Source organism: Psammomys obesus, unplaced genomic scaffold, assembly GCF_907164565.1.
Source record: "Psammomys obesus unplaced genomic scaffold, mPsaObe1.curated_primary_1811, whole genome shotgun sequence".
Classification (NCBI taxonomy): Eukaryota; Metazoa; Chordata; class Mammalia; order Rodentia; family Muridae; genus Psammomys; species Psammomys obesus.
In genome coordinates this window covers 15432527-15459504 of record NW_026592890.1, presented here as the reverse complement: position 1 = coordinate 15459504, position 26978 = coordinate 15432527, and the positions used below count along the sequence as shown (strand labels likewise).

The following is a 26978-nucleotide window of genomic DNA, read 5'->3' as shown; positions in this document are numbered from 1 at the left end:
TTCATTACTAGGGAACCCACTTGGACACTGAGCTACCATGGGCTACCTCTATGCAGGAGTTGTAGGTTATCTCCATGCATGGTCCTTGGTTGGAGTATCAGTCTCTGTAGGCTGTCCCAGGTCCAGATTTTTTTGGTTCTGTTGGTCTCCTTGTGGAGTTCCTCTCCTCTCCAAGTCTTTCTATCTCCCTCTTCTTCCATATCAGAATCCTCTGGTTTCGTAAGTCTGCAGAGCTCCAGGCTTAGTTTGGTAGGTCAGTTGTGTATATGTGTTAATTTCAGTCCCAAACACATTATTTTTTAATTGTTGTTGTGCCTAATAATGGTCTAACGGATCAATTTTTAGACTATACTAAAATTTTCTATTTTGCCCTTCCTACTTTTTCTGTTATCTATTTTTTTTTTTCAAACCTTAAGTTTGAAAACCTTAACTGTAGGAGGTATTTAATTCTAACAGGAAATGTTATGTTTCTGAAAAAATGTATCATCATACAAGAAATATTTCCATGAAACTAAAAGATGTATCATTGGAAGAAAAAGCAAGTAGAAAGAAAAATAAGGGGAAGTGATTTATTAGCATACCTCCATGTGCTGTTATTTGATCTTTTTTCCTACTTAATAAGATAAAGAATAATGGAAGTGAATCAAAGAAGGAAGGACTTTTGCAAGAGGTGTAGTTAAACTGTGTGCCTTGGTAAACCCTGGAGTAGACTTTATATTTTAATTTTATAGTAAAAACATATCTTTGTTTGTTTCAGGACTTGAATATCTATAAAACAGTAGTTGATTTTCATAGCTTTTTGACAATTAGCTTTTAAAATCTCAATTAGATTACTTTGCCTGGATTGTTGCCATTTAAAATTAAATTGCTCAATATTTTACTATACAATAGACTATAAAAATGAAACTGTTAATCTGCTAATAATTATAATAAATTGAAAACATATAAAAGTAGTCTCATCTCATCTGCATTTGAGCTAGCAACCAGCTTAGTCCCTTGTGTATAAAGCAATTTTTTTTATATACATGTGGTTTTGAGATCCTGAATCCTAGTGCATACTATTCTTGGTATGATAAGTTTCCTCTCTCCTTCTGCTGTTAGCTGTGTTGCTCATGTGTTGGCAACTTGAGGACAATAATAATCTGAAATATACTCTCAGCTGTATTCCTTTTCTTTCCTATCTGGAGTTGGCCATGTATGCAGTATGGCAAAGGGCTCATCAATGAAAATGCTATTTTTTAATTATTTTTATTTTTATTAATTACAATTTATTCACTTTGTATCCCCCCCGTACCTCCCTCCCTCTTTCCTCCCCAATCTCACCTTCCCTCCCTCTTTCCCACCTGTGCCCCTTCCCCAGTCCACTGATAGAGGAGGTCCTCCTCCCCTTCCCTCTGATCCTAGGTCTCAGCAGGAGTGGCTGCATTGTCTTCCTCTGTGGCCTGGCAAGGCTGCATCCATTTCAGGGGGAGGTGATCAAAGAGCCAGCCACTGAATTAATGTCAGAGATGGTCCCTGTTCCCATTACTATGGAACTCACTTGGACACTGAACTGCATGGGCTACCTCTATGTAGGGGTTCCAGGCCATCTCCATGAGTGGTCCTTGGCTGGAGTATCAGTCTCAGAAAAGACCCCTGTGCCCAGACTTTTTGCCTCTGTTGCTCTCCTTGTGGAGCTCCTATCCTTTCCAGGTCTTACTATCTCCCATTTCTTTCATAAGGTTCCCTGTAATCTGCCCAAAGTTTGACTATGAGTCTCAGCATCTGCCTTGATACCCTGCAGGGTAGAGCCTTTCAGAGGCCCTCTGTGGTAGGCTCCTGTCCCGTTCCCTGTTTTCTCCCTCCTCTGATGTCAATCCTTTTTACCTTTCTGAATGGGGATTGAGCATCTTACCCAGGGTTGTCCTTCTTGTTTAGCTTCCTTAGGTGTACAGATTTTAGCATGTTTATCCTATATTATATGTCTAATATCTACTTATGAGTGAGTATATACCCTGTGTGTATACTGTGTGTTTTTCTGCTTCTGGAATACCTCACTCAGGATGATCTTTTCCAGTCCCCATCATTTACCTACAAATTTCATGATTTCCTTGTTGTTACTGTTGTTGTTGTTGTTGTTTTTGCTGAGTAATATTCCATTGTGTAGATGTACCACAATTTCTCTATCCATTCCTCAACATCAGAAGTGGTATAGCTGGATCTTGAGGAAACATTATTCCTAACTGTCTGAGAAAGGGCCAGATTGATTTCCAAAGTGGTTGTGCAAGTTTATATTCCCACTGGCAGTGGAGGAAGGTTTGCCTTTTTCCACATCCTCTCCAGCATATGTTGTCACTTGAGTTTTTCCATCTTAGCCATTCTGATGGGTGTAAGGTGAAATCTCAGGGTCGTTTTGATTTGCATTTCCCTGACGACTAAGGACACTGAACATTTCTTTAAGTGTTTCTCTGCCATTTGATGTTCCTCTATTGAGAATTCTCTGTTTAGCTCTATACCCCATTTTTTAATTGGATTGCTTGATTTATTGCTGTTTAACTTCTTGAGTTCTTTATATATCCTGGGTTTTTTTTGCCCTCTGTCAGATATAGGGTTGGTGAAGATCCTTTCCCAGTCTGTAGGCTGTCATTTTGTTTTGAGGACACCATTTCCTAACCCTATCAAGTGAAATGCTTATCATGCTTATCTTTCCCTTTTAGGTCAGTCGAGATAGGGATGTATCATACTTCTTCATAGCATTTTATCTTTAACTCTTCCGTAGAAGACTGTGCTTGCCAACCCAGATGTAGAATATTAGTACTTTTTGGATTAGCTAATGATATAATTGATCTCATCAGTTATAAACCTGTTTACAATGACCCTAACCTGGAACTATAACTTTTTCTGTCACAAATACTATACAAAACTACATACTGCTCTGGAAAAAAGAAATTTAGTTCATCTAACTGATCTTTTCCATCTGTTACTATGTCAAGAATATAACAGAAATTAATACTGAATCTTTTAATAAAAAAGACTGATAGTTCTATTGAGACATAATTAGATGCATTTCCATCTTCATAATATCAACAAAATTAGAATAATAAAAGGAATCAGATAAATTCTAATAATTTGTACTTTTGAACTTGTCAAACAGTAAGTCTAACTTCAAGTACTAACATATCTTTCATTTTAGAATGTGTTTCTAAAGCAATTTGTATACAAATAATCCATTATATAAGTATAATGATAGCAAAATTTTTAAAATGATATTTCAAAACAAGAGTTAGCTAAAGTGGGGCAAGTCCTGAAGTGAAAAGTTGGATATTTAACAGTGCATATAAAGACAGTGGGTGGTGAAGCCTTAAAGGCATCAGCATGAAAGTCATCAATACTGTAGGAAATAGTACAGGCAGATAAACAAGTACAGGAAAAGCATGGCAATAAATACACTCTGCTGTGGTATCATTGGGTTTAGATTAGGTTTTTTTTCTTTTTTATGAATAAAAAGTATGCTTTTACTTTAAGATCAGAAGATAAATATCACTCAGATTTTAATCTGATTTGAAAGTATTTGTTACAACATTAGTCATTATTTATTCATTCATTTGATAAGGGTTTGTTATCTGCGAGGTACCTCACTGTATCACCTGAGAAGTTAGCAGTGAAGGATCAGCACATAAAACTTGTATTCTAGGAAATCTTCACCTCAAGGTCTTTCCAAGAATGACTTTTCTGCTGTGCCTACATCCGTGCCTACATCCTTACTGTCAACTTTTAAGAACATTTTTATTAGTAATTTTAAGCATGTTGAAAATATCAATAGTCAGTTTCTTGTTGTTTGTACATTCTCTCACCCCACAAAAAACAAATCCATAGGCATTTCTAACAATTCTCTCAACACATATACACTGTGCGCATGTTCACAGACATGCATACGTGCACACATACATGTATGGGTTACAAAATACTTTCATTATTCTATTATTTTAATTTGACTATTTCTTATCTTATGCCTAGCAAAACCTTAAGCTTTTCCTAATGTTTATTCTAATAACTGTGAATTATTTTCTAAATAACTTTGTTTTCTTTCTTTACGAGTATAATAAAAGACAGATTTTGAGATGGGACATATTTTAGTTGCTGCTCCATTCTGCACACCATTCCTTCCCCACATATACACACACCATACATAATTTCTTAAGGCATGTGTATTCTGAAGTCACTTAAAAGAATGACATCTTAGACATATTTTCTTTTATAAAGCCTCTCCAGACTGCCCTTCAGAGTGAAATATTTCTGTGTGCTTTCATGGAATGTTGTGTTTTATTTTTCCACCAATGACACTTATGTAATGTTATATCTGGGTGCGTTTATTAGCCCATAAAAACAGGACTCTCTACCTTGTTTGTTGTTTGTCTTACAGTGCTTGTCCTAGAGCTAATAATGTATGATGAATAAGTAATGTTTAAATGAGTGAGTAGCAGCCTTCATTAATGTGACACTTACTGTACCAGCACACAAGTATTTAGTTTCTTAAAAGAATCATAGATATGAAAACATACCTTGTTAACTTTGAAAAAACTAAAGTCCCCTATTGTCTTCTCTCTCGGTATTTTAATTTTTCCTCTCTTTTAGATATCATCAGTCTCCCAGAACCAGTGCAGTGGGTCAAAGTCAATACAAACATGACTGGCTATTATATTGTTCACTATGCTGATGACGACTGGACAGCTCTAATCAATCAGTTAAAAAGAAATCCATATGTTTTAAGTGACAAAGACCGAGCCAACCTCATCAATAACATCTTTGAACTTGCAGGGTAGAGTATGCTCAGTTTATATTGTTATTGTCATTTTTAAAAATGCTATTGTGGTAAAGAAAAATTCAGAAAACAGTTTGAAAGAACAAGTATATATTGGCTGTTAGGTACAGTCTTAGAAACTTCAGAAAATGTAAGACATGTTCATTGCTTTCAGAGAGTTTATAATGTATTAAAACTTTGGAAAATGTAAGACATGGTCACTGCTTTTAGAGAGCTTATAATGTATTAGAGACATCAGCTATGAGCATATTAAATAATTAACAAAAAACAGCAGGATCAACTGCTAGTTCAAGTGTAGATACCAACAGGCAGGTTACATACTTTGTTCAGTAAAAATGTTGTAGGAATTCAAGCTTCACATTATTTCATGAAAGAATTCTCTTCATGAAGCAATTGGCTTCTGCCTAAAGCTTAGTTGACTATCATCTCTAGTGCCCAGAGCCTCTTTTATATGTACATGGTTTGCCTCCCCAACCACCACATACATTATAGAAGCCCAAGGCCAAGAGAGGCAATGATCTTTCATAAAAGTATCTTCTGAATAGTTTACAAATTTAGATTGATTCTACTCCTAGAAACACAATGAATACTTATCATTATTTTTCAATTTTGACTTGTGTTTGACTTGTGTAGGGGAATTTTAATTCAGAACATGGCTGTTCTGGCAAAAGATCACCTCCAAAGACTTTCTAAGTCTGTGTGATCTGGCTGGCAAGAGATCACCTCCAAAGATCTTCTAGGTCTGTGTGATCTGGCTGGAAACAAACATGCATTTAATCCAGGAGACAGAGGCAAGCATATCTGAGTTCAAGGCCAGCCTGGTATAGAGCCAGTTCTATGTAAAGAAAAGCATAGATCCAGGCAAGGTGGCACACACCTTTAATCCTGAACAATGAAGGTAAAGTTAGTTTGTAGAAGAAAGCACCCATGTTTGAAAGTGATGTCTAAATGAAAAGGTGATAAATCAGAGAAAGACTTGACATAATGGAATATGGTGAACTCTTGTGAAAAGAGAGGAAAGAGAAGCTACTTAAGGGGCAATACAGAGAGAGAGAGAGAGAGAGAGAGAGAGAGAGAGAGAGAGAGGAGGCAGTTTTACCAAAACAGTAATAAAGAGACAGGTTGCTGAGAGAGAACTCAGATGAAGACCAAATCAGCAGAGAATGAGAAGGAGCTGGACTTAGTTTGAGGCCAAGCAGAGCAACTCAGGAGCTGAGAGAAAAGCCAAATTGAATAAGTCAGCGGGGAGAGGAATTTGAGTGAGAACAACTGAACCAGCCCAGGCCAGAGCTCAGAAAGAACAAGATAGGATGAGCTTATTAAGCAGTAAGTCTCAGAGGCTGAAGACCTTGAGGCCCAGGTTAGATTGTAGAGAGTCTAGAAGCTTCTAGGACTAGGCCTAAGTTAGCAGAAGAAAGCTGTATCCTCCAAGACAACAACTGAAGTGGGAGAATAAAAGTTCCTTTTACAAAGTAGCCTTGTTATGACCTTTGAACCATTAGTGTTATGACTTCTACAAACTGCTATGGTGTGTGTGTGTGTGTGTTTTAGCCTTGGCTGGCTGGCCAGGAACTGGACCATGCTGGCTTCAAACTCACAGAGATCCACCTCTCTTCCTCTTGGGTATTAGAATTAAGTGCATGTAATACCCTACCCAACCTAACTGCTTAGTTTTTAAAGGGCATTCACTGTAAACTCACAATAGACCTTGTATTAACAAATTTGGCAGACTGATTGTTTTTACAGAAAAAAAAGATTTGTCCGTTTTCTGTTTGTTTGTTTGTTTGTTTTGTGTTTTGAGATACGGTTTCACTGTGTAGCCCTTGCTGTCCTAGAACTCACTCCACCTGCCTCTGCCTCCCGAGTGCTGGGATTAAAGTGTGCACCACCGCCTCCTCGCATAACAGGTGCTTGATTTGTCTGTTTTCTGATTCAGGTACTCTAAATCAGATACTGGCTCAGATAGTGATTATGTCCCTCCTAATCATGTGGTAAATAGAAGTAATTAGTAAATAAAATTAATAGCAGTTGTTTTTTCCAAGACAGTGTGATGCTTTTACTTAGTCAGTGGCAAATAATAGATGACTTCTGGATCCAAAACTGAACTGTTGTATATCTTTCAATTAAAATGCATCTTTACCTAGGAGCTAGTTAAATATAATTAATTGAGTCTAATTTTGCCTGGCGCTACTGTAAACTTAAGTTTCTTGTCTGCAGAACTTACCAACTCACTGTAAAGTTTCCCTCAGTAGATTTATACTTCCTATTCATTTATTCTTCAGCCTTGGCAAAGTGTCTCTTAGGATGGCATTTAATTTGATTGACTATCTTAAAAATGAGACCCATACTGCACCTATTGCTGAAGCCCTGTACCAGACAGGCCTCATCTATAACCTCCTGGAAAAACTGGGACACATGGACCTGGCCTCAAGATTGGTGGTAAGTCTCTCTTCAGTTTCTCTTGTAGCCTACCTTTAATACTGGTATTTACTATTCTGTTCAGCTCTTAACATTATTTAAAAAAAAAAAAAAAAATCAGTTAACTTCCAGTTTCTTTACTTTGCTAGTTGTAAAATCTCCAGATCAAAATGCCATTACTAATCATGAAGAGTTGAAGCTTTTACATGAAATAGTATTGTTTGAATATCAAAACACAAACAATTGAATGCTGTCAAATGGAGCCATCTAAAAAGAAAATGTCTCTGGGAACCCTCTTTTGTTTTACACAACGTTAAAATAGGGTCTTTTAGAATGTAGATAGCCTATTAATTTGCTAGTGGTCATTATAAAATGCAGCACGTATGTACTGAAAATGTCCTACGTAGGAATTGTTGCTGCCTACGCTCCCCTGGGTAATAGGTGGCAGTGACTGTACAAGCTCTAAAGAAGCCACTTTCTTAAAACTAGTCACCTAATCACAACAACTGCTACTTTTGACACTTCAAGACTAACTAAGGTAGCATAATAGTTACCTAGGATGCTCTTACTGTATTATTACAGTTGTAGTGTACAAAGAGAGCAGAGATTTATGTATTATGCCTCTGGACAAGGAGAAGGCTAAAGTCAAGGGGCTGGCAGGGTAGAGTATTTTGTAAAGGATAATCTACCTGCCTTTCCTTTAGCTTAAACTGAATACTGCCAATCCTTGGCATTCCTTCCTTAAACCCTGTCACTCCCGTCCTGTCTCTGTTCACAAAGTACTGTATTGTGTTTCTGTACCCAGATGTACCAGTTGTCATAGATGTACCAACCCTTAGGTTAGAGCCCATAGTAACCCTGTTTAGCTTCATTTTTACTTGATTATATCTCCGGAGACACTGGTCCCAATTAAGGTTATAGAAATTGGGAGAAGGTACAGTATTATGTGGTATGGGTAGTAACAGACAAGACTAGTGCACATCACTCATTTTTACCACTTTTGAAGGACACTGATTTGAAGGGTTTAAAAAATAGCCTAAAGGGAGCCAGACCATCTGCCTATTCCAACTGTATGGCTAGTTAGTTTCATGGTGGTAGAAGCCCTTCTTCTGTGTTCCTTTCTCTACTCTATTTAAGATTACTCTTAGGAGACACTTGGTGAGTAGCTCAAGCTATCCCTTTGTTAAAATAGTAGATTGGGTCTTTGTAGTATTTTCCTTTGGTGTTCAAGTAACCTCTCTCCTGTTGCATCTTCACCATTGGTGGCTGCAGGTGTTTGTTTGAGACATAATATAGCGTAAGATCCATGAGATTGACGACTAAAGGGCAAGGATGGGAAACTTAATGTCTATTTCTAAGACTTGGACTCTTTTAGTGCTGTAACTCCTTAAATTTTTAAATAGTAATCGGGCTTTAATTCATAAAGAGGAAAAACATTAAAATTCCTGTTTTAGTCTTCGGGGATTTTGATTGCCTCAAAACTATCAAATTGTGAAACCATTTTGTAGTTAGGAAGTGGGATGGCAGACATTTCCAAGCCCTTGAATTCAGTATTCAAATGTATTGGTGTTTAATATTGGTGTCTGATTAATATTTACGTTGTTATAACCAGAACACTTTTTATTAATTTGTCATTCTGTCTTAAAAACAGTATATGATGCATACAGTATTTTGTGGACTTTGCTTTGGTTTGGTCGGAAAGGTCTGGAGGGGACATTTGAATTATGTTAAATTGTTCACATCTGAAGTTAATGACTGGTTTTAGTCATATTCCTGTTTCATAACTTAAAAATCTGTCATTCTCCTTCATATGAAGCATTGGTGGGATAAGCCTTTGCAATAAAGCTGACAGTTCTCTTTTAAGAAATGACATTAACTTAGGAAAGAACCTTCCTGAGTGTATTGCTGTAAAATTAAAGCAGTAAATCGAAATGTAAGATGTAGCAAAGTGTCAGTATTTTTTTTCTGTTTTATTTTTAAAGTAATTTTGTCATTGTTGCTGTATTTTATTGCATATATAGTATTGGTAGCTAATATGACAGATCTCTTTATTCTCTTCCTCTTTTTGCCTGCCATTCCTTATGAAATTAGTGGTAGTTGTTTAATTACCTTAACTTTAAAAGGTTAATCTAGAAACCATATGAGAAGTATATTTCATTCCATAAGAGGAAAAGACAAGTGGAGGCACCTGCTGTTAATATACACAATATTGAAGACAAAACCTGAATCACTTATTTAAATAGTCATATTTACAACAACAAGATTTTTATGAAAATAGAATGATCGTAGTAAAATGTTTATCATACTTTCAAATATACATAAAATATTTTGAGATTCTTTCTCAATCATTTGGTGTAGGAGGCTAGCAAAACCATGGTCTCTGATTTTAGGGTATGAGTGCTTAGGGCTTAGAGTAAGCTTCTTCAAGTGTCAGGCTTTCTCTGCTTCAAAGTGCCGTTTCCACTGTTGCTTCTGTGTCTCTCAATGTGATTCCACACATTGTTTCTTTGCTTCTGATAAGTACCTTAAATTTTCATCTTTGTAGACCAGAGTATATAAATTGCTCCAGAACCAAATCCAGCAGCAGACTTGGACTGACGAGGGCATGCCATCCATGCGAGAGCTTCGGTCAGCCTTACTGGAATTTGCCTGTGCCCACAGCCTAGAGAACTGTACCTCTATGGCTACAAAGCTGTTTGATAATTGGATGGCATCCAATGGAACTCAGAGGTGAAGTGCACATCTATTTGAATGGTTTCCATTTATTACTTCCTAAAGAAGGAAGGAATGATATCCCCCTGTATGCACATGCCCTATTTAATACATTTTTTATGACCTTTGAATTGCTTCTACTTCTTGCCCATTGTAAATATTACTGCCATGAATTTAAGCATACAGTTTTTAACTCTTGCAAACCTGATTTGAATTCTTTTGGTATATATCCAAAAGTGGTATTGCTGAATCATAGAGAATTTATTATTTGTTTTGTTTTATCATATACATATATCTATGTATGTATTTGTGTGAGTACACATGTGTGTGGAGGCCAGAAAACCATCTCTGATGTCAATCCTTATAACACTTTTTTTGAGACAGTGGCCTCCACTGGCCTGGTGTTCACTGAATAGCCTTGGTTAGATCCCTAGAGAGCCCCTGGGATCTGTCTGTTTCTGCACTTGACTTTATTATGTGGGTTCTGGAGATCAGACTCAAGTACTCATGCTTGCTTGGCAAGCTCTTTACTGATTGAACAATTTCCCCTAGCATTCCATTTTTAATTTTTGAGGAACTTCAATGATATTTCCCATCGTAGTTTCCCATAGTAATTGTGTAATTTTATGTTTTCACCAACAGAGTAGAAACATTCCAGTTTTTCTATATCCTTGCCAACGTGTGTTTTCTGGTTATATTTGGTGGGTTTGGTTTTGAGATAGGGTCTAACTGTGTAGCCCTTCTTAGCCTACCTCTGCCTCCTGAATGCTGACATTAAAATAAGCACTTCCATACGTGGCCTCCTTTTCTGCTTTCTTTGTATTTAAAACTTTTCCCCCTATGGTGCTGAGCATCTAACCCAGGGTCCCATGCTTGTTAGACACATGTTCTGCCACCGACTTCTGCTCAGCTATCCCCATTTCCCCAGCATTGGAATCACAGTGCATCCTCCCAATCTCAGCTCTGTTGTTGTACTCATGGGTACTAGCTGGGTAGTAGCTGAGCTCAGGTCCTCCGGCTTATATGGTGAGTACTTTAAATGATGGAGCTATCTCCATGACCCCAATTTTCTGAGTTTTTGATAGGAGATAATTCTCAGGTTATGAGAGATGTCTCCTTTAATTTAGAAGTGAAATGACTGGTGCAGTGTGTAGTTAGAAGACATGCTACTGAATGTAGAATTCTTTCCAGTCTCCTTATTGAGAATTTTGGAACAATGATTAAAATTTCATTTGCAAAGTTGAAATGGGTAATTTGAATAATGGTCTGAAATATTTCCTAGATCTAAGATCTTAATAAAGGCAGTTGGCTATGTTTCATTCCCTTTGTACACCCAGTCTCCCAAACATGTATATACTGCTTTATCTATACCATAAAACTTAGCACACTGTATTATAATGTGTATAGTTACTGTGTATACTTTGGCATAGCGCATAATCACCTACAGAGAAAAGAGTGTGTCTCCTTCCTCACTCTATTCCTCCTCGGTATGCAGCCATGTGTCTTCTCAGTAAATAACTATTATATTGAACTTACGTTCTTTAAAGTCATAACTATAGGAAAGTAGCAATCATTGAATTAACTCTATAAAGTGTATGAAGATTTACAGTTATTATTTAACCTGAACCCAGAAACACTACCAGTCAACTGCTTGCCTTTGAAGTAATATATTTTCCTTGTTATTCTTGTGCTTCATTATCTCTCTTATAGCCTGCCTACTGATGTCATGACCACTGTGTTCAAAGTTGGAGCAAGAACTGAGAAAGGCTGGTTGTTCCTGTTAAGAATGTATTCCTCCATGGGCTCTGAAGCAGAAAAGAACAAAATACTTGAAGCCCTTGCCAGCTCAGAGGATGTACGGAAACTTCACTGGTATGGAACCACTCAAAGAACTTAGTAGAAGGAAACCAAAAGATGAAAGCTCTTTGCTCTGTAAGACAGGAGCCCATTTTCTCCTGAGTTCTCAATCTGACTACTTGCTGACTTGGACAGTATGTGCAGAGTTTGCATGAGCTTGACTTCTTCTTGGGGACTGACCCTTGGCAGATGTGCAGAATACACTTTGTTTGAGAGATTTGAAGATGTTAATAATCATAAACCCCATCTTCTGCTGGTACTATATATGATCTGTTCATGCTGTCACTTTGAAAACGCAAACACTTCAAAAATAGACAGCTATAGAACTGTATATTTTTATCCTCCTATGAATTTATTGCTTATACTTCGTAATGTCCAATTGGGAGCCTCATGCAGGTGAAAGAAAGGCAGTGAGACACAACACAAAGAAAGAAAGAGGCAGAGTAAAGGTTCAAGTGGCCAAGTGAAATCAAAGGTGCATTCAGCGTAGGACATAGACAGCAAAAGCCATACCAGGGGGATCATCTTAGCTTGGTTCTTCTCTTATATAAATCCCCTCAGCTAAATCCTAACAGTCTCCAGGAGACATCTTTGGCCCCTACCCAGACCCACTTGCTAAATGACACTTTGTAAATAAGCATTATCTTTAAATCACTGGCCAGCCTCTGTCCTTAGCACAGTATACTATAAATTTCCATTATAAACATTCAAACAGCACCTTAACATAGAGAGTACAATGTAAAATACTTTTGTCCACTTTGTACTATTTTTCTTCTTGTTTAGTAGTATCAGTACTGATCTGTATATTTGTATACAGAAATACACAGGCTGAGAATTCCTGACTTGAAAACCAGAAAACTGTAGAAAGTTGGAGATTTTTTCCTTGATATTTCATAAATCATTTTGTGACAAAACATGAATGTATCATGACTTGTAAATAATTGGCAAGTTTCAACATGGAACTAATCTTAGCCTAGTCCAACCTGATTTACTGTGAATTGATAAAGAGCTTTACGTTGAAACCCGGTGCTAATATCAGTTTGTTTATCACTTCAAAAACAATTATTTTGAAGGCTAAATCTTGTTTCCTTTTTCAGGTTAATGGAAAGTAGCCTTGATGGTGATATCATCCGAACACAGAAGCTGTCACTTATCATTAGAACAGTGGGCAGACACTTTCCTGGACACTTGCTGGCATGGGATTTTGTTAAAGAAAACTGGAGTAAGCTTGTACATAAGTAAGTTTCTTGGGAAATGACTTTAATATTCTCAGGCTATGCATTTGCAAAAGGCTCATTGTTCCTTGCTGGCTCCCTGCGATTATGATTTGTCCTACCACGTCTAAGGAAGCAGCTTTCTGTATTTATAAGCATTACACTGTGTAACAGTGGTATTCCATTGAAATGCTGATCAAGGCCAGGGACACCTAATAAGCTAGTGGACCTAGCATGACCACGGGCTATTTCAGAGAAGCTGCTTGGTTATATGTGTTAGAAATATTTCTTGATTGCCAAGACATCAGTTAAGGAATCACACTTAGCTAGGTAGCACATATAGGTGTTTTCTTCTTCTCGTAAAGCAATATTTATTTTTCTGGATATAGCTGATTTTTGAGACTCGGATTAAAATTCTATCAGAATATCCCAAGCCTCCACCTCCTTTCCTGCCCAGTGGCAGTAAGTGTGAAAGATGCCCTAGCTTTTGAACTGAATTTCCAAAAGGAAGACCCCACTCTGCCTTTACATTAAAGCATTTCCTTCATACTGTAGAACAGTGCTTTGGTTGTCAGCAGCTGCTTCATTATTATTTTTTTTGTGTGTGTGTGTGTTATATTTGTGTTTCTTCAGGTTCCATCTGGGCTCCTATACCATGCAAAGTATCGTTGCTGGATCTACTCACTTGTTTTCAACAAAGACACATTTGTCTGAGGTTGGTTATACAAAATACTAGCAGGGAGTGGAGACTTGCTGTGCTAATTCTAATCCCTTCAGTTTTCTTTCACCAATGCTAATGATTCTGCATTGAGATTATTTTTAAATGGTTGCATGTATAGCCGGAGGTGAAGCTCTGCTTCCATTGTCAGCACTACTTCCTGTCTCCTCAATACAAATAATGTTAGTAGTAGTGAAATTATTTTGAGAAATTCCATTCAAAGTGAATTTATCAAGCCTAATTTTAGATTGACTCTTTTTTTCTCTTTTCTATTTATTCATTCATTCATTTATTTACACTTTATTCACTTTGTATCCCAGCTGTAGCCCCCTCCCTCATCTCCTCCCATTCCCACCCACGCTCCTCCTCCCCCTATGCCCTTTCCCTAGGCCTCTGATAGGGGAGCACCTCCTCCTCTTCTATCTGCCTATCATTTCTCATCAGTACTGGCTGCATCATCTTCTTCTATGGCCTGTCAAGGCTGCACCCCCAAGGGGAGGTGATCAAAGAGCTAGCCACTGAGTTCATGTCAGAGACAGTCCCTGTTCCCCTTACTAGGAAACTGACTTGGAAACCGAGCAGCCTACAGGCTTCCTCTGAGCAGGGGGTTCTAGGTCCTCTTGATGCAAGCTCCTTCTGTGTAGTATCGGACTCCGCAGGGACCCCTGGGCCCAGGTAGTTTGGCTCTGTTGTTCTCCTTGTGGAGTTCCTGTCCCCTCCAGGTCTTTCTATCTCCCTCTTCTTCCATAAGGACTCATTTTTTCTTCAGAGTTCTTTTTCTATTTTAAGACATAATAAGGAAAGAAGAAATAGTAGATATGGGAGTAGAGGCACCAGCAGGGAAGAAAAGTTCGTTTTTGTTTTTGTTTTTGTTTTTTTTAGGATTACTTCACTTGATTGAGGCAAATACCTTAGATGGTAAAGTATAGGGCTACTCTTTTACTTTACTATGCTCCTCCTACTTCCTACATGTCAGATGTTGGAGCTACCATGACATAGTTAAAACTTACTTCAGGAGGCCCAGCCTTTCTTTGTTTAAAATATTTCTTTGTGGAACTTGCAGGTCCAGGCCTTCTTTGAAAATCAGTCAGAGGCAACCTTGCAGCTTCGGTGTGTCCAGGAGGCTTTGGAAGTTATTCAGCTGAATATCCAGTGGATGGCGAGGAACCTGAAAGCGCTGACGTGGTGGCTCTAGTACTCACAGCTGACCTTCTGGTGCCCACAGCTCTGCTGCTTTTGCAAAGGTTGAGGTGAAGGCAGGCCTGCTGCAGAGTTGTTTGCACTGTTAGGAGTTCTAGTTAGCTCAGGGCCCAACTGTATTTTTTATGTCTTTTCTGAAAAATCTTTAGGCAGCAAATAGTTATTTATTACAAAATTATATTCACCTGTATGCCAACCATATACAAAAACAGTAATTTTTATTTGACATACACATGGAGAAAAAAGTCAGATTTGAAATTCTGCTGTATTTCTTAGTGTCCAGAGTGTTACTGGCATAGTGCAACCAAGGAAGGTCTGCTGAAGGAACAGCTGTAGTTGTAGGTTGCTGATTGGTCAGCAGTTTGTTGCTTCTTGCTGATAGACACACCTGGAATGTGGGCGTTAGCCTGGAAGAGTGCAGTGACAAAAGCATTGAAGATGCAGCTATAGACAAGTGACCTCAGCTGGGGTGTCTACCCTGACTAGGGTCCTGAAGTCCTAGTTATGTCTATAGAATAATAGTTCCTACAGAAAATTCTATAGAATTTTTCATGTTTCTCTTAAGTTGAACAGCTGAAAAAACAGACTCAAATTTTCAGTTTTCCAAATATCTAACACTTTTTGCTTCATCTTTATGGCACTATGTAGGTTCTGAACTGAGTTAATCTTAATTATTTTATTCAGGAATGCCAGTATCCCCCAATGGTGTATACCTGGTTAGACTTCTTGCTGGGGAGGCTATTCATAAGCTGTGGCAAGCTTTCTGTTAAGCACTGATGTTTTTGTCATTACTTTCTCACCAAGAATGTAATTTGTTTAAGTTGCCTTTTGAACCTAACAAATCATACCCTTTTCTCTGTGAATCATACCATGTGTGGGTTTTTACTTTATGTTAAAGAGTGTATTAGAAGCATTTCTTAAATAGTGTCCTCAAGAAATTAAAGCTTTTTATTTTGAAGTTCACCATAGTACCTTAAAGGGACAATGAGAATGTGGAACAGGAATAAGTTGAAAATATGGTGGGCTCTGGCTTCTTTTTTCACTGTTAAAAACAGTGCTTTTGTTTAGTTGAAAAAATTATAGGCTTTTTTCTTTTATCATGGGCAAACTATGTTAAACAAGGTAGCCAAGGATCAAGCAAAGGAAAAGTGAGGGAGGGTGACTAGAAAGGGATGCAGGTGTCTCCACTCCTTCTGAAGGAGAAATACTGTACTTGAATTTTTTGAGCTATGCAGACTTATGCCTAGATTGCTGTGTTTCTTTGATTCTTAGGAGAAAAGTTTTCTTCTTAGTAACTCATGAGAATTTGTTTGAAAACAGTGTCCATGTACATAAAAGGGAATTACTCATTTATGAACACTGAAAACACTCCACAGGGTCAGACCACAGAAAGGCCACTTTTTTTATTCAGCTGTTGTAAAGTTAGAATATGTGGAGTTGTATACAAAATTATAGTTTATTTTATGAGAATATTTTTATATAACAAAACTTTAATGGCTGACAAGCTGAAAAATAGCCTGCTTTAATCCTAGTGTTTGATCCCAGTTTTGTCTTTTATAAACATTTTTGTGTTTTTGAGTAGAGAATGTTATTCCTGAGAATCACAGAATCATCTTGATATCTTAGTAAAATATGTAATTATAGATCTTTATTTCCCCGTGCTTTTGGTAAATGAGTGATAGTTCAGTTGATACTGAAGGTTAGTGGGGTTTTGTATTTTTAGAGTGAAGGAAAAATACTCTTGTAGGTTTTGGTTGCTCCTTTTTGTTTTTTAACCATGTTGTATTACTAAATTCTACTTTGATACAGAGTTTAACTTTTGCTACTTTTCAAGATCAGTTCAATCTTGAGATTTACTTGCCCATGTTGGCATTGATCCTAAAGACTTTGCAACTCTTCGTATGGCAAATCTTGTGTTAAATAACACTTTTTTTCCATGGATGATTGTGAATGTGTGTGGTGTGTGCCGTTGTAAATAAAGCCTGAGGAAGGTGTGGGCCTAAAAAGAAGGAACTCTTGATCCAATGGTAAAACAAGCTTTTCATTCCCAGGATACTTACCTATAACATTCACCTCAGTGGTTTTTAATTTTGGTAGGCTTCCTGTTAATTCCCCCACAGAATTCTATAAGTTTTCATGTTTTGGTAACCTTTTTATGTGCAACTTCTTATAGCTAACTCAAAGTCAGGTCTGTAAGGCTGAGAAGTGGCTTTTATAGTCTGATAAATGTACTGGTAGCATTCAGATTTTTCTCCTCTGAAGTATAGTCCTGCACTCTGTACTTTTAAGAAGGAAGATTGAAGCACAAGGTCAGCTTGTGGTTTGGGTGTAAGCACACCAAGACCTTACATCACTGGGTAGCAGCTGAATGAGCATTCTGCTCACTACAGAGAAAGGGTATATTGAATGTAATTTGAAAGCCACATCTTGATTATTAGGAAAGATAGAATTGGAAATCTCGGTTTGTGGAAAAAAATTGATTTGGAGATCTGAAAGTTTATTAAAGTTAGGAATTGGAGGAGACAAGTTTGCTCTACTAGTATGAGTTTAGCTATAATAAAGTAGTGGCAATTCCCTCCCCACCCACATGCTTGTGCCTTCTTCTGTCTCCTTTTATTTGTTTTTTTAAAATGAAATTGTATTTGTCATTACTTCAGTGTTTACAGACTTTCTCGCTATCACAGGTTCTTCTTAGCTGATTTCCTTTGCCATTAGAACAAAAGCTGCCAGTAGAGTCCTGGGTATAAAAAGCCAGCTGCATCAGGTTTACTGGGTACCAAACAGTCCTTTCTGATTATTGGGGAGCAAGAAATTAAAATGAGGTCTCATGTCATTGAATGATTGATAGCCTGTTGTTGAATTGAATTTTAAAGATGCTTACCTAATCTAAAGCACCTGGAATGATAATCTTCAGCCAGACTGCTGAGCGCTTGCTTCTCTAAGACCATGTGTTCTGTGGGTTCCAGAGATGGCACAGTGCGTCTCAGGTGCACTGTTGCAGAGGACTGCAGTCCTGGGGCAGAGTTTACATAGGAATGGCTTGGTTTACATAGGCCTCTAAGAATTGGGATCATGGGTTTAATGTATATATTCTCACCTTTGCCTTACTTTTCTGTATACAAAATTAATTCTCTTTTTTTGGAAATGTTCTGTCTCCTTATATTTGTATTTCTTGAAACTCAGGTGTATGTTTTTGCTGGGTTTTGTGTTCTTTGATTTTGCTCTTAAATTTCTGAAATATCAAAGAAGTACCAAAAAAAAGTGGAGGTCCCAAAGTATGACAAATCTACTCTTTTTCCCCATCCCTTATTGCCTGAGTAGGCAATAGATAGAATAAGTGATTGACTTTTAGAGGGTTTGTAGGCACTTTTGAAGGGCTGATACATAATTTTGAACCATACACATCTATTTTATATATTTTTATATTTTAAGTTTTGTCTTGGTGAAGAGTGTTCATCTTTCATTTTCCCATGTTGCCTGCTATAGGAAAGAGTTACAGAGTAATTTGGTTTTAATTTTTGAAAGGAGTAGGTTTCAAGAGGGGAGCAAGGTAGCTTCTTTTAAAAGTGTGTGGAAATAGTTTTGCTGCTATTTTGGACTTTCTTATTGCTACCCTCATTACATTCTTCTTGTGGATATGTACATAAACCATGCAAGGCCACACAGATGTGTTGGCAATAGTAGAATGATAGTAGTGCTTACTATTTTGTTCCAGTCTTAGGAACTTAGATTGTCTCTCAGCCTTTCAAGCTTTTTATAAATGCAGTGTTACTTTTTATGTTTCACTTAGACTGGTTTGTTTTCATAGACACTTAATTACCGTGTGATTGAGTATGGCAGATTCTACCTTTTTTCTTGTTGCCTCCTAAGGCAAGAGCTAACTGTTTTGTTTGGGAGAGTGTACAAGAGAGTAGAGTAGTGCTTCCTATTGCTTTTTGTTACTAATTCATTTGGCCTTATGCCCTTTAAATGCATGTGAAAATACCTGATGAAACATGGAAGACTAGATGTGAAGAACCACCACTTCTCATCTTTTCCTGCCTGTTGAATAAAAGCTGTTAATATGTTAATAGAGTGGGAGTGGAGTGTGGGAGACACAGGGAAGTGTATGCAATGTCTGGATATATGTTTATTTCTTACTGCTACCTTGTATTAATTCACTGGGTGCTCAGAGTGGAAGGTACCCAGTGTACTGCGGAGTTCAGATGTATAACAGTGTCCTCTTTCCCTTTCCAATATTGCCTGGGTGCAATACTTTTTAAAGTAGTTTCAGTTAATTGAAATAGCTGGGTTTGGAGTTAGGGTGGTCATGGTTTGCTTGGTTGGTTTTTGCTAGGCAGGAAAAGTAGTTTGGGAGCAAGAGTATATACTTTTTAAGTGTATGAACATGTTGTTGCTGCATTTTTACTTCCTTTGTTTCCCTGTCCTTTCCATGAATTTATGAGGAAAGCTGGGATCTCTGAGAAGCTTCTTCCTTCTCTTAACATTGGCTATGTAGAGTGTTTAGTAGCACAGACCATGCTTAGGGGCTGCTCTGGGTTGGGGGGTGCCATATGGTTTCATTGTGTTTTGCTTCTTGGTCACTGCATTTGGGGGGTGGGGGGTACCTGTCCTGAACTTGGACTTGTAGGTTTCTGATGAACCGTGGAACTCTGAATTTAGTGTCCTCCCATAGGCAGGTTTTTCTCTTCAGTTTTTTCTGTTAGCTTTAGTGGGGACTTAAGGGCAGGAGATATACTCTTTACAAATATAAATATGTATATATATATATATTTTCATTTGGTACTGAATCCCTTACATGGGTGTCTAATGAGTACCTAATGAGACGTGGAGGTCCGGATGTATGAAAACGTCCTCTTTTCCCTTTTCCTCATTGCCTCTGTGGGCAATAGTTATAGAGTAGCATAGATTTTCTAATTCTGTTCCCCCAGAGGAACTTTATATATATGTGTGTGTTTGTGTATGTATATACTTTAAAATGTAAATATGAATTTTTTAATCTTTTTGTTGTTGTTACTTCTTTTGTACCTAAATCTGTTTATGGACACTTAGGTACATAAGGAATATTGAGGTTCATTCTATGAAAAATGTCCCCTTCCCCTTCCCTCATTGCCTGTCTGGGCAATGGCTTGTAGAATAGTTGTGTAGCTTTGGCATAGAGTATGGAGTAAAAGATTTCTGGGTTTTTACTTTTTGAAATGTCTTTAAAAGATTGCCAGTTATTTCAGTTTTTCACTCCCAATCTGCTTTGATGTTGTCTAAAGAAGCAAGAGTCTGTACCCAGAAATGTGGGAATGTCTGTCCTTTACTCTATCACCGTGCCATACTGTAGTGTGTCAGTACTGTTAGGCTTGGCTTCTTGTTTTGTCTGTTTGTTTGTTGCTTATAACATGCTTGTTAGAAAATGATTGTAAATGCCTTGTGGTGTTAAGTTCATTTTGAACCTGGTCCTTGGTGTGACTATTTTTTAATATGTACTTAATGAACACTGAGATTGATTCTATGAAAACTCTCCCCAATCCCTATCCCTCATTGCCTGGTAGGCAGTGGTAGACTAGATGTTTTACTTACTTATCTTTTGTTTGTTGGGGGGGGGGGCGTGTTCTGGATGTGTATATATACATATATACATATTTTTTAAGTATATAAATAGTTGGTACTTTCTATATGTTATTTCACATAGCACCAGTTGTTTGCTGGGATTTGTAGATATATAATGAAACATTGAGGTCCAGACGTATGATAACTCTATCCTGCTCCCTTTTCCTTGTTGCCTACAAAGGCAATACTTTTATAACCTGTTTGGTTTTTTTTTTTTGGGGGGGGGAATTACTTAGGTGGGTAGTGGTTGGGGAAAGGGATGAGTGCATGATTTTAAAATATATTTTTTCATGGTACTGATTAGGCCCATAGTCCTTTGCATGGATAAATGGGCACCTAGTGAAAATTAAGGGTCAGTGTAAGACATATCTCCCATTCTCCCCCTCCCCTATGCCTGTATTGGCAATAGTTAGTAGAGCACTTGTGTGTTATTTACTTAATTGTTTTGGATTTATATTTTTGATAGTAGATTTCTTAATATAAAGTTTTCATTTCTTTATTTCATTTTGTATTCTGTCCTTTGCCTAACTGTAAAGGACATAATGAAAATTAGTTTCATAATATGACAGGGCACATCTTTTCATACATAGTTCCTTACTTAGCAGTAGGTAGTACAGTTGTTTTCTGTTTATTTCTGGTTATTCTCTGGATATATCTTTTAAGATGCAAATATATGCATGCATATTTAATTTTCTCTCTTTCCCTTGTCGTTTCCCTTTAATACTTTTTCCCTTGAAGGTTTCTACATGCACCTAGGAAAAAACAAAGGTTCCTTACATCTTAGGTATCTGATTGGAATTGTAGCCCTATGATTCCATGTCTGATAGTGGCAGTGGGCATGCAGCAGATAAGATGGCAGAAGACACTCAGATACGGCTGTATTGTGGAAACTAACTAGAGCCAGCATTTCCAGTATTTATTTAAACTGAGATTGTGAAAGGTGAGCTTTGGTTTTGTAAAACCAAAAAACAGAAAAACAGAGGGAAGTGCTGAGTAAAGTTGTATTTTGATGGAGGTGTGCTATTGAAGCTTATGACCAGGATCAGTGTTTCCTACAACTGACTTGAAGAGCCCTTAGGAGTAATCTGACTGTGAGGCCTGGAGTTCAGAGTTCTCTTCAGAGTTCTGTTGAATCTTCTCGAGTACCCAGGAGAAGTCATTGTGATTCTTAGAATGGATCATCTGAATGATCGCTGCTCCTCTGGTGACTGACAGACAACATGGTCCCAAAAGAATTTCAGGGGCAAGCCTTTCTATCTTAGAATATCTGCATGTGGCAGGGCACACTGGCCCTTTCTTACCCAGAACTCTTCGGTGTGGCTGCATCTCTCTCCCCAGTTCTCTCTTAACTGAACCATTCCTGTTCTGTTTTGCCTTTGCCTCCAGTGCCTTCATTGTTGTTAGATGCTATCTTAAGTTGCACTCACAAATTTAAGCTAATGCTGCTTTCTCATTAGCTTTGTGACTCTGTGCATTTCATGTACCCGAGCCTCTGTGTTGGTCTCAGAATTCTTATATTTCACATTGTCTCTTTATCCACCACATGGTAAATGTTACAACTACACATTTGTCTACATTAGAGAAAATGCATGTGAAAACTTCCTGTCCTTCCAGCATCTTAGCTTGTTTTCACATTTTTACTGGTACTCCATGAGGAAGATTTCCCATATCCATTTAAGAAAGACTGAGTGATAGATAGGACTCCTAGAAATTCTCAAAGACATTATTTACCATATCAAACTCTCAGGAATGTGTTGGAAAATTAGCCTAGTAACATTGCTGTTACTTATACCTGCTGCTGTAGGAAAAAGTTTATTCATGACACATTTACCTTTGATCATAAATAAAAGAGAAAGGGCCACCTTTTTGGAGTTAGTCATGGTAGTCATTAGTGATATTTTTGAACCGTTTTTAATTTGAAATACTTCAAAGGAAGTAAAGGTCATGGCTTAGCTCAAAAAAAAAGAAATGCTCCAGAAGTTGGGCTGTATAAATCATCAGTACAATAATATCCTTTGTGTGTGTGTGTGTGTGTGTGTGTGTGTGTGTGTGTGTGTGTATGAAATGAGAATTGCCACATAATTGGAGCATTTGCATTCATCAGCCAATCACTCTGAGTCAAACTGTAGTCGGCTGTCTTGATTAAAGCCAAGTGTTCCTTGTGGTTGGGAGGAAGAGTCTCTTTCTTGCAAATACTTTGGAAAGTGATTACTTGGAAATTTACAAAGGTATTACTTTTTTTTTTTTTTAATTTAAACAGCGTAGAAACCTTCAGTTTATTCAGTCTGAGTTTGCGGGTAGAATTCTAAATCTGTATTCTAATCTGTCTTTTGTGGAAAATTTTGAAGATAGTATGTTTAATATTGTATATGCAAATTGTGTTGTTTTACTTGTAAAGGGAAAATGCTTATTTTTCTTTGTACTTGTTTTGCATATGACCAGCACTGATTGAACAGCATGTTTAACTGCAAACACTGTTGCTTTCTTTGTAAAATGAAAATAAAAGTATTTAAATACAATACTGTGTGGATTCATCTAATTAGACAGACTATATATTACAAGTATTTCATCTCAGTTCTAAGTTTTATCAGAACTGTTCCTATATATATTAATTTATCCAATTTGCTTCCTGCCTCACGCCAGTATCCTTAACATGTAGGAACCCAAACTCACTGTCAACTATTTTGTTGCTTTGAGATATTGTTATACAGACCATAGAGTTTTCAACATCCACCCTGACTATTGGTGCCAGTTTCAACTACAAATAAACAACTGCCGATAGCAACACCTCACTCCAGCCCTTCTGAGAACTAAAAAGTTTACTTCATTTATACACAAATGTTCCCTGGACTGACAGTTATTAAAATTTTATGTGAATGCTTGGGACAAGTCTCAGTAGTAGGGGAGCTGGCTTTAGGACAGCTACTTGCTTCTGAATCATTATGAACAGTAAGATACTCTAAGTAGCAACTGATTCCACAGTAATACACTACCTAAGTTAGAGTAAATCCACTGAAAGCGAGCAGTTCTCCCTGCTTTGACCCTATAGGTTGGAATACAGGTACCAGCCCTTCTGGAAGGACATTGCAACAGTTGGGTCCACATTGCTAGGAAGTTAGGTCCACAAAGGTAGCCTACCTATGTCATCTCCATGAGTAGTCTTGATCTAGAATTGGGAGTATGTTAGGTTTCCAGATACAGGAATGAAAACTAGTGTTATTTTTACAATAATTAGAGTTTAAATTATGAGTTTAATGTTGGGCATTTGAAAACTAATCTAGTGAGGCTCTTAGTTTCCACCCCCAATGAGTCCTGTTTGGGGGATTTAAAAGCCTTTATGCTGTGCCTTTTTAACCATATTTACAAACTGCTCAGAAATTGCAAGGATTTTTATTTTAAAAAACTTGTTACCTGTCTTATATTCATAGATATCAATAGTAAAAGTTGAACTAAAATTCAAAAGTAATTCCACTAGGTTGGGATGGAGGAAATAGGATTGATAAACCTCTCACTAATTTTCAAAATCACAGTGCAGAAGAATTTGATGTTAGCCTTCTTTTGATTTTTTCCCATCTCCCGACACACAGAGCCTCCAGTGTTTACTTAGATTTGTGTGGGGATTGAACATTTGACATATGCTATAGAGTGGTGTTTTATTATCAGAGCGAAAACATGTCTTTAAATAACCAATTTCATTCACCCCAATCCAGTAATTGGTGGTAAGTTCCCAATGCCCTATGCTTGTGTGCTTTCATTTTCCTTTGTGTGTGACATCCAGTTGACTGGTCAAAGTCTCATTGAGGTTAAATGCAATTTTGAGACCACATTATTTTTGGTTTGGGCTTAGCTGTATCATTTTCAAGACCTTTACTTAGAGTAATTTTCAACTTTCCCACTCGTTTTTGTAAAAGAACATGATGCAATTAAAATAGTTATCAAAATTAAACTGTTGACAAGCACCAGGTGGCTATAGTTTGAAAGGGAAGTATGGGTATTTAGAAGAGGCCAAAGAAGGGCAAGAGAAGCCTAGGGTGGCAGTGCATTGCTTACTAAGGCTCTTATTAACAAGCTCTTTGTGCACAAGCCGGATCTGAGAAATGGGAAGCCTTTTTTGAGTGTTTCCAATGTCTCTTCTTCATGCATGTCGCTGCCACATGCAGCTTTGCACAGTGAGTGCCCTATCTTGGTATCATTCTGTCGATCACAAAGATGTCAACTTTTTTTTTTTATTTTAACAGAAGTTAATGCGATATTACTGTTTCCATGTATTTAACAAAAGATTCATGATTTGAGGAAATTAAGATATTAAAAAGCTTCAGGGCAGAGGGACACTAGTCAGAGACAGGACTTCTTTTTCACCTGTTACCTTCTACTTCAAGATGTTTTTCGTTCCACTAGCCAGGATACTCCTCACAGATCTATCTTCCAGGAGTGTTAACCTGAGATAAAAACATCTAGAACTGTATGGCAGTGCCTGACCCAGAAAGCATAAATTCAGCTTTGGTCTTTAAGAATCCCAACTGTGTGCCAACATCTTCTGTAACAAATGGAGATGATTCCAGTAAATTGAATAAGGTTATACAACATACCAGCAAGAAAATTATGCTTTTCTTTTTTCAAGTTTAAGCCTTGAATTTGCCTACATTTTATTTGAGGAAGAGTGTCAGATGTTAGACAACAGGCCAGGGAGAGGCACTGCCAGACCTGATGAGCTGAGTTGAATTCACATCATGGAAGAAGAGAGCTGACTCCCACAAATTGTCCTCTGACTCCCGTATGTACTGCGATAAGTGCATCCTGTCCTGCCTGGCACATAACATTAGAAACAAGAAAATGCAAATGCATGCAGTTATGTTGGTGTTGGTATAATGTTCTTGTGGAATGTATACAATTCACCCTTGTTCATTCAAATGCTGATTTCTCTACCCCACAATCTGGTTTCAATCCAGACGTTGCATTGTGGTGCTTATTCTAAGCATCACTCTCTCAAGTTTGTGTAAATATGCTACCATTTGTTCTCTGTATTGCCAATAAAACAACCAGACAGTGCTGAGCAATGGAGAGAATAGGGTAGGACATCCTGGTCTGGAGGGGAGGAGAAAGAAGCTAGTGGGAAGAGAGAGAAGTGAGATCTAAGGGGAAAGGATCTGGAAACACCAGGAGAGATGAACCGGACCTAAAATATCACTAAAAAGCAAGTATAATGTAGGAAATCTGAATGGGAGGAAGTTATGCAGGCTTGGAGGTTTAGGATGGAATAATTATTGCCCAGCATTGTGCTCTAGGTTAATTAAATAAATCCTAGTCTCTGTGGTGATTTGGGTATACAGCTGGTTTAGGAAAAATCGCTGTTTAACAAAAAGATAAATCAATGTTAAATATTAATCAACAACATGTTGGTTTCAGAACTGAACTAAAATCCTGACTGCTAATGAATTTTGGTTAATTATAAGGAAATTGCAAACTAAACTCTTGATCGACTTATAGTGGAGAAAATATTTACTTGGCCATCAAGGTATGAGACACAAATATGTGGGATGCTGGACCTGGTGCTTCAAAGATGTTGAAGAAATTCACTACTCCTCGACTTATTTGCCATTAATGAGTGAGACAATCAGATTCTAGCTAGAAAACATTGTATGCAAAGTATACCATATACAGAGAAATTGATCAAATGTCTTAGGCTTGCTTGTTGCTAACAGGGGTCATAGAGATTGAAGAAGCCACCCCTTAAATAGACTGGACTCCTAGTGGCTGGAGGAGAACACCAATTCACCCACAAAACCTTCAACCCAAACTTACCCTACCTACAAGATGTGCAGAGATAAAGATAGAGCAGAGATTAAGGGAATGTCCAACCAATGCCTGGCCCAACTGAAACCCACCCCATGGGAGACAGCCAACCCCTGACACTATTAACAATACTCTGCTATGCTTGCAGATAGGAAACTGGTGCTGAAAGGAACCTTCTAGATGATCTAGTCCACTCTCCCCATTACATAGGCTAAAGGTAACAGAACACACCTTAGCTAAAATTTCACATATGTCTATATGTGTAGCTTAGACGTAGATGATGTGCACTTGCCCGTAGGACACTGTTTTCTTCGAAAAGAGTAAGAATTGCTTCAATGAAAAAAAAAATCCTATTATGAATTCACTATCAAAAGAGGTGGGTACATTACTGTAAAGTTGAGCTTGGAGTTAAATGGTTTAAACGTACTGATAATGTAAATGTCATGATCTTGAAAGGGTAGGCCATTTTGTATGTGTTTGGATGAAGTGCATTGCATTGAAGTAGCACTGTCTCTGGAAGGCAATAATGTCAGAAGGTTGTGTCATCACCAGACCATATTTGGTGAGGAGAGCGATCACCACCAGTGACAAATGCTGTGACATGTGACAAGCCGAGCAGAAGGTAAATACTAGCTTCACTAACGAGGTTTTCTAAAGTCCATTT

General features: G+C 37.6%; 1 protein-coding gene across 1 annotated transcript in view; it reads left to right on the top strand.

Moving 5' to 3' along the window:
* Lnpep (leucyl and cystinyl aminopeptidase) overlaps positions 1 to 23040 on the top strand; it is an 87019-nt gene extending 63979 nt beyond the window's left edge. The window contains exons 12-18 of the mRNA XM_055615972.1: positions 4615 to 4798; positions 7084 to 7240; positions 9765 to 9949; positions 11642 to 11803; positions 12886 to 13026; positions 13636 to 13717; positions 14784 to 23040. Coding sequence (XP_055471947.1) covers positions 4615 to 4798; positions 7084 to 7240; positions 9765 to 9949; positions 11642 to 11803; positions 12886 to 13026; positions 13636 to 13717; positions 14784 to 14915 — 1043 coding nt within the window. The 3' untranslated portion in view covers positions 14916 to 23040. The remainder of the gene's footprint in view (positions 1 to 4614; positions 4799 to 7083; positions 7241 to 9764; positions 9950 to 11641; positions 11804 to 12885; positions 13027 to 13635; positions 13718 to 14783) is intronic.
* Positions 23041 to 26978: the final 3938 nt, after the last annotated feature.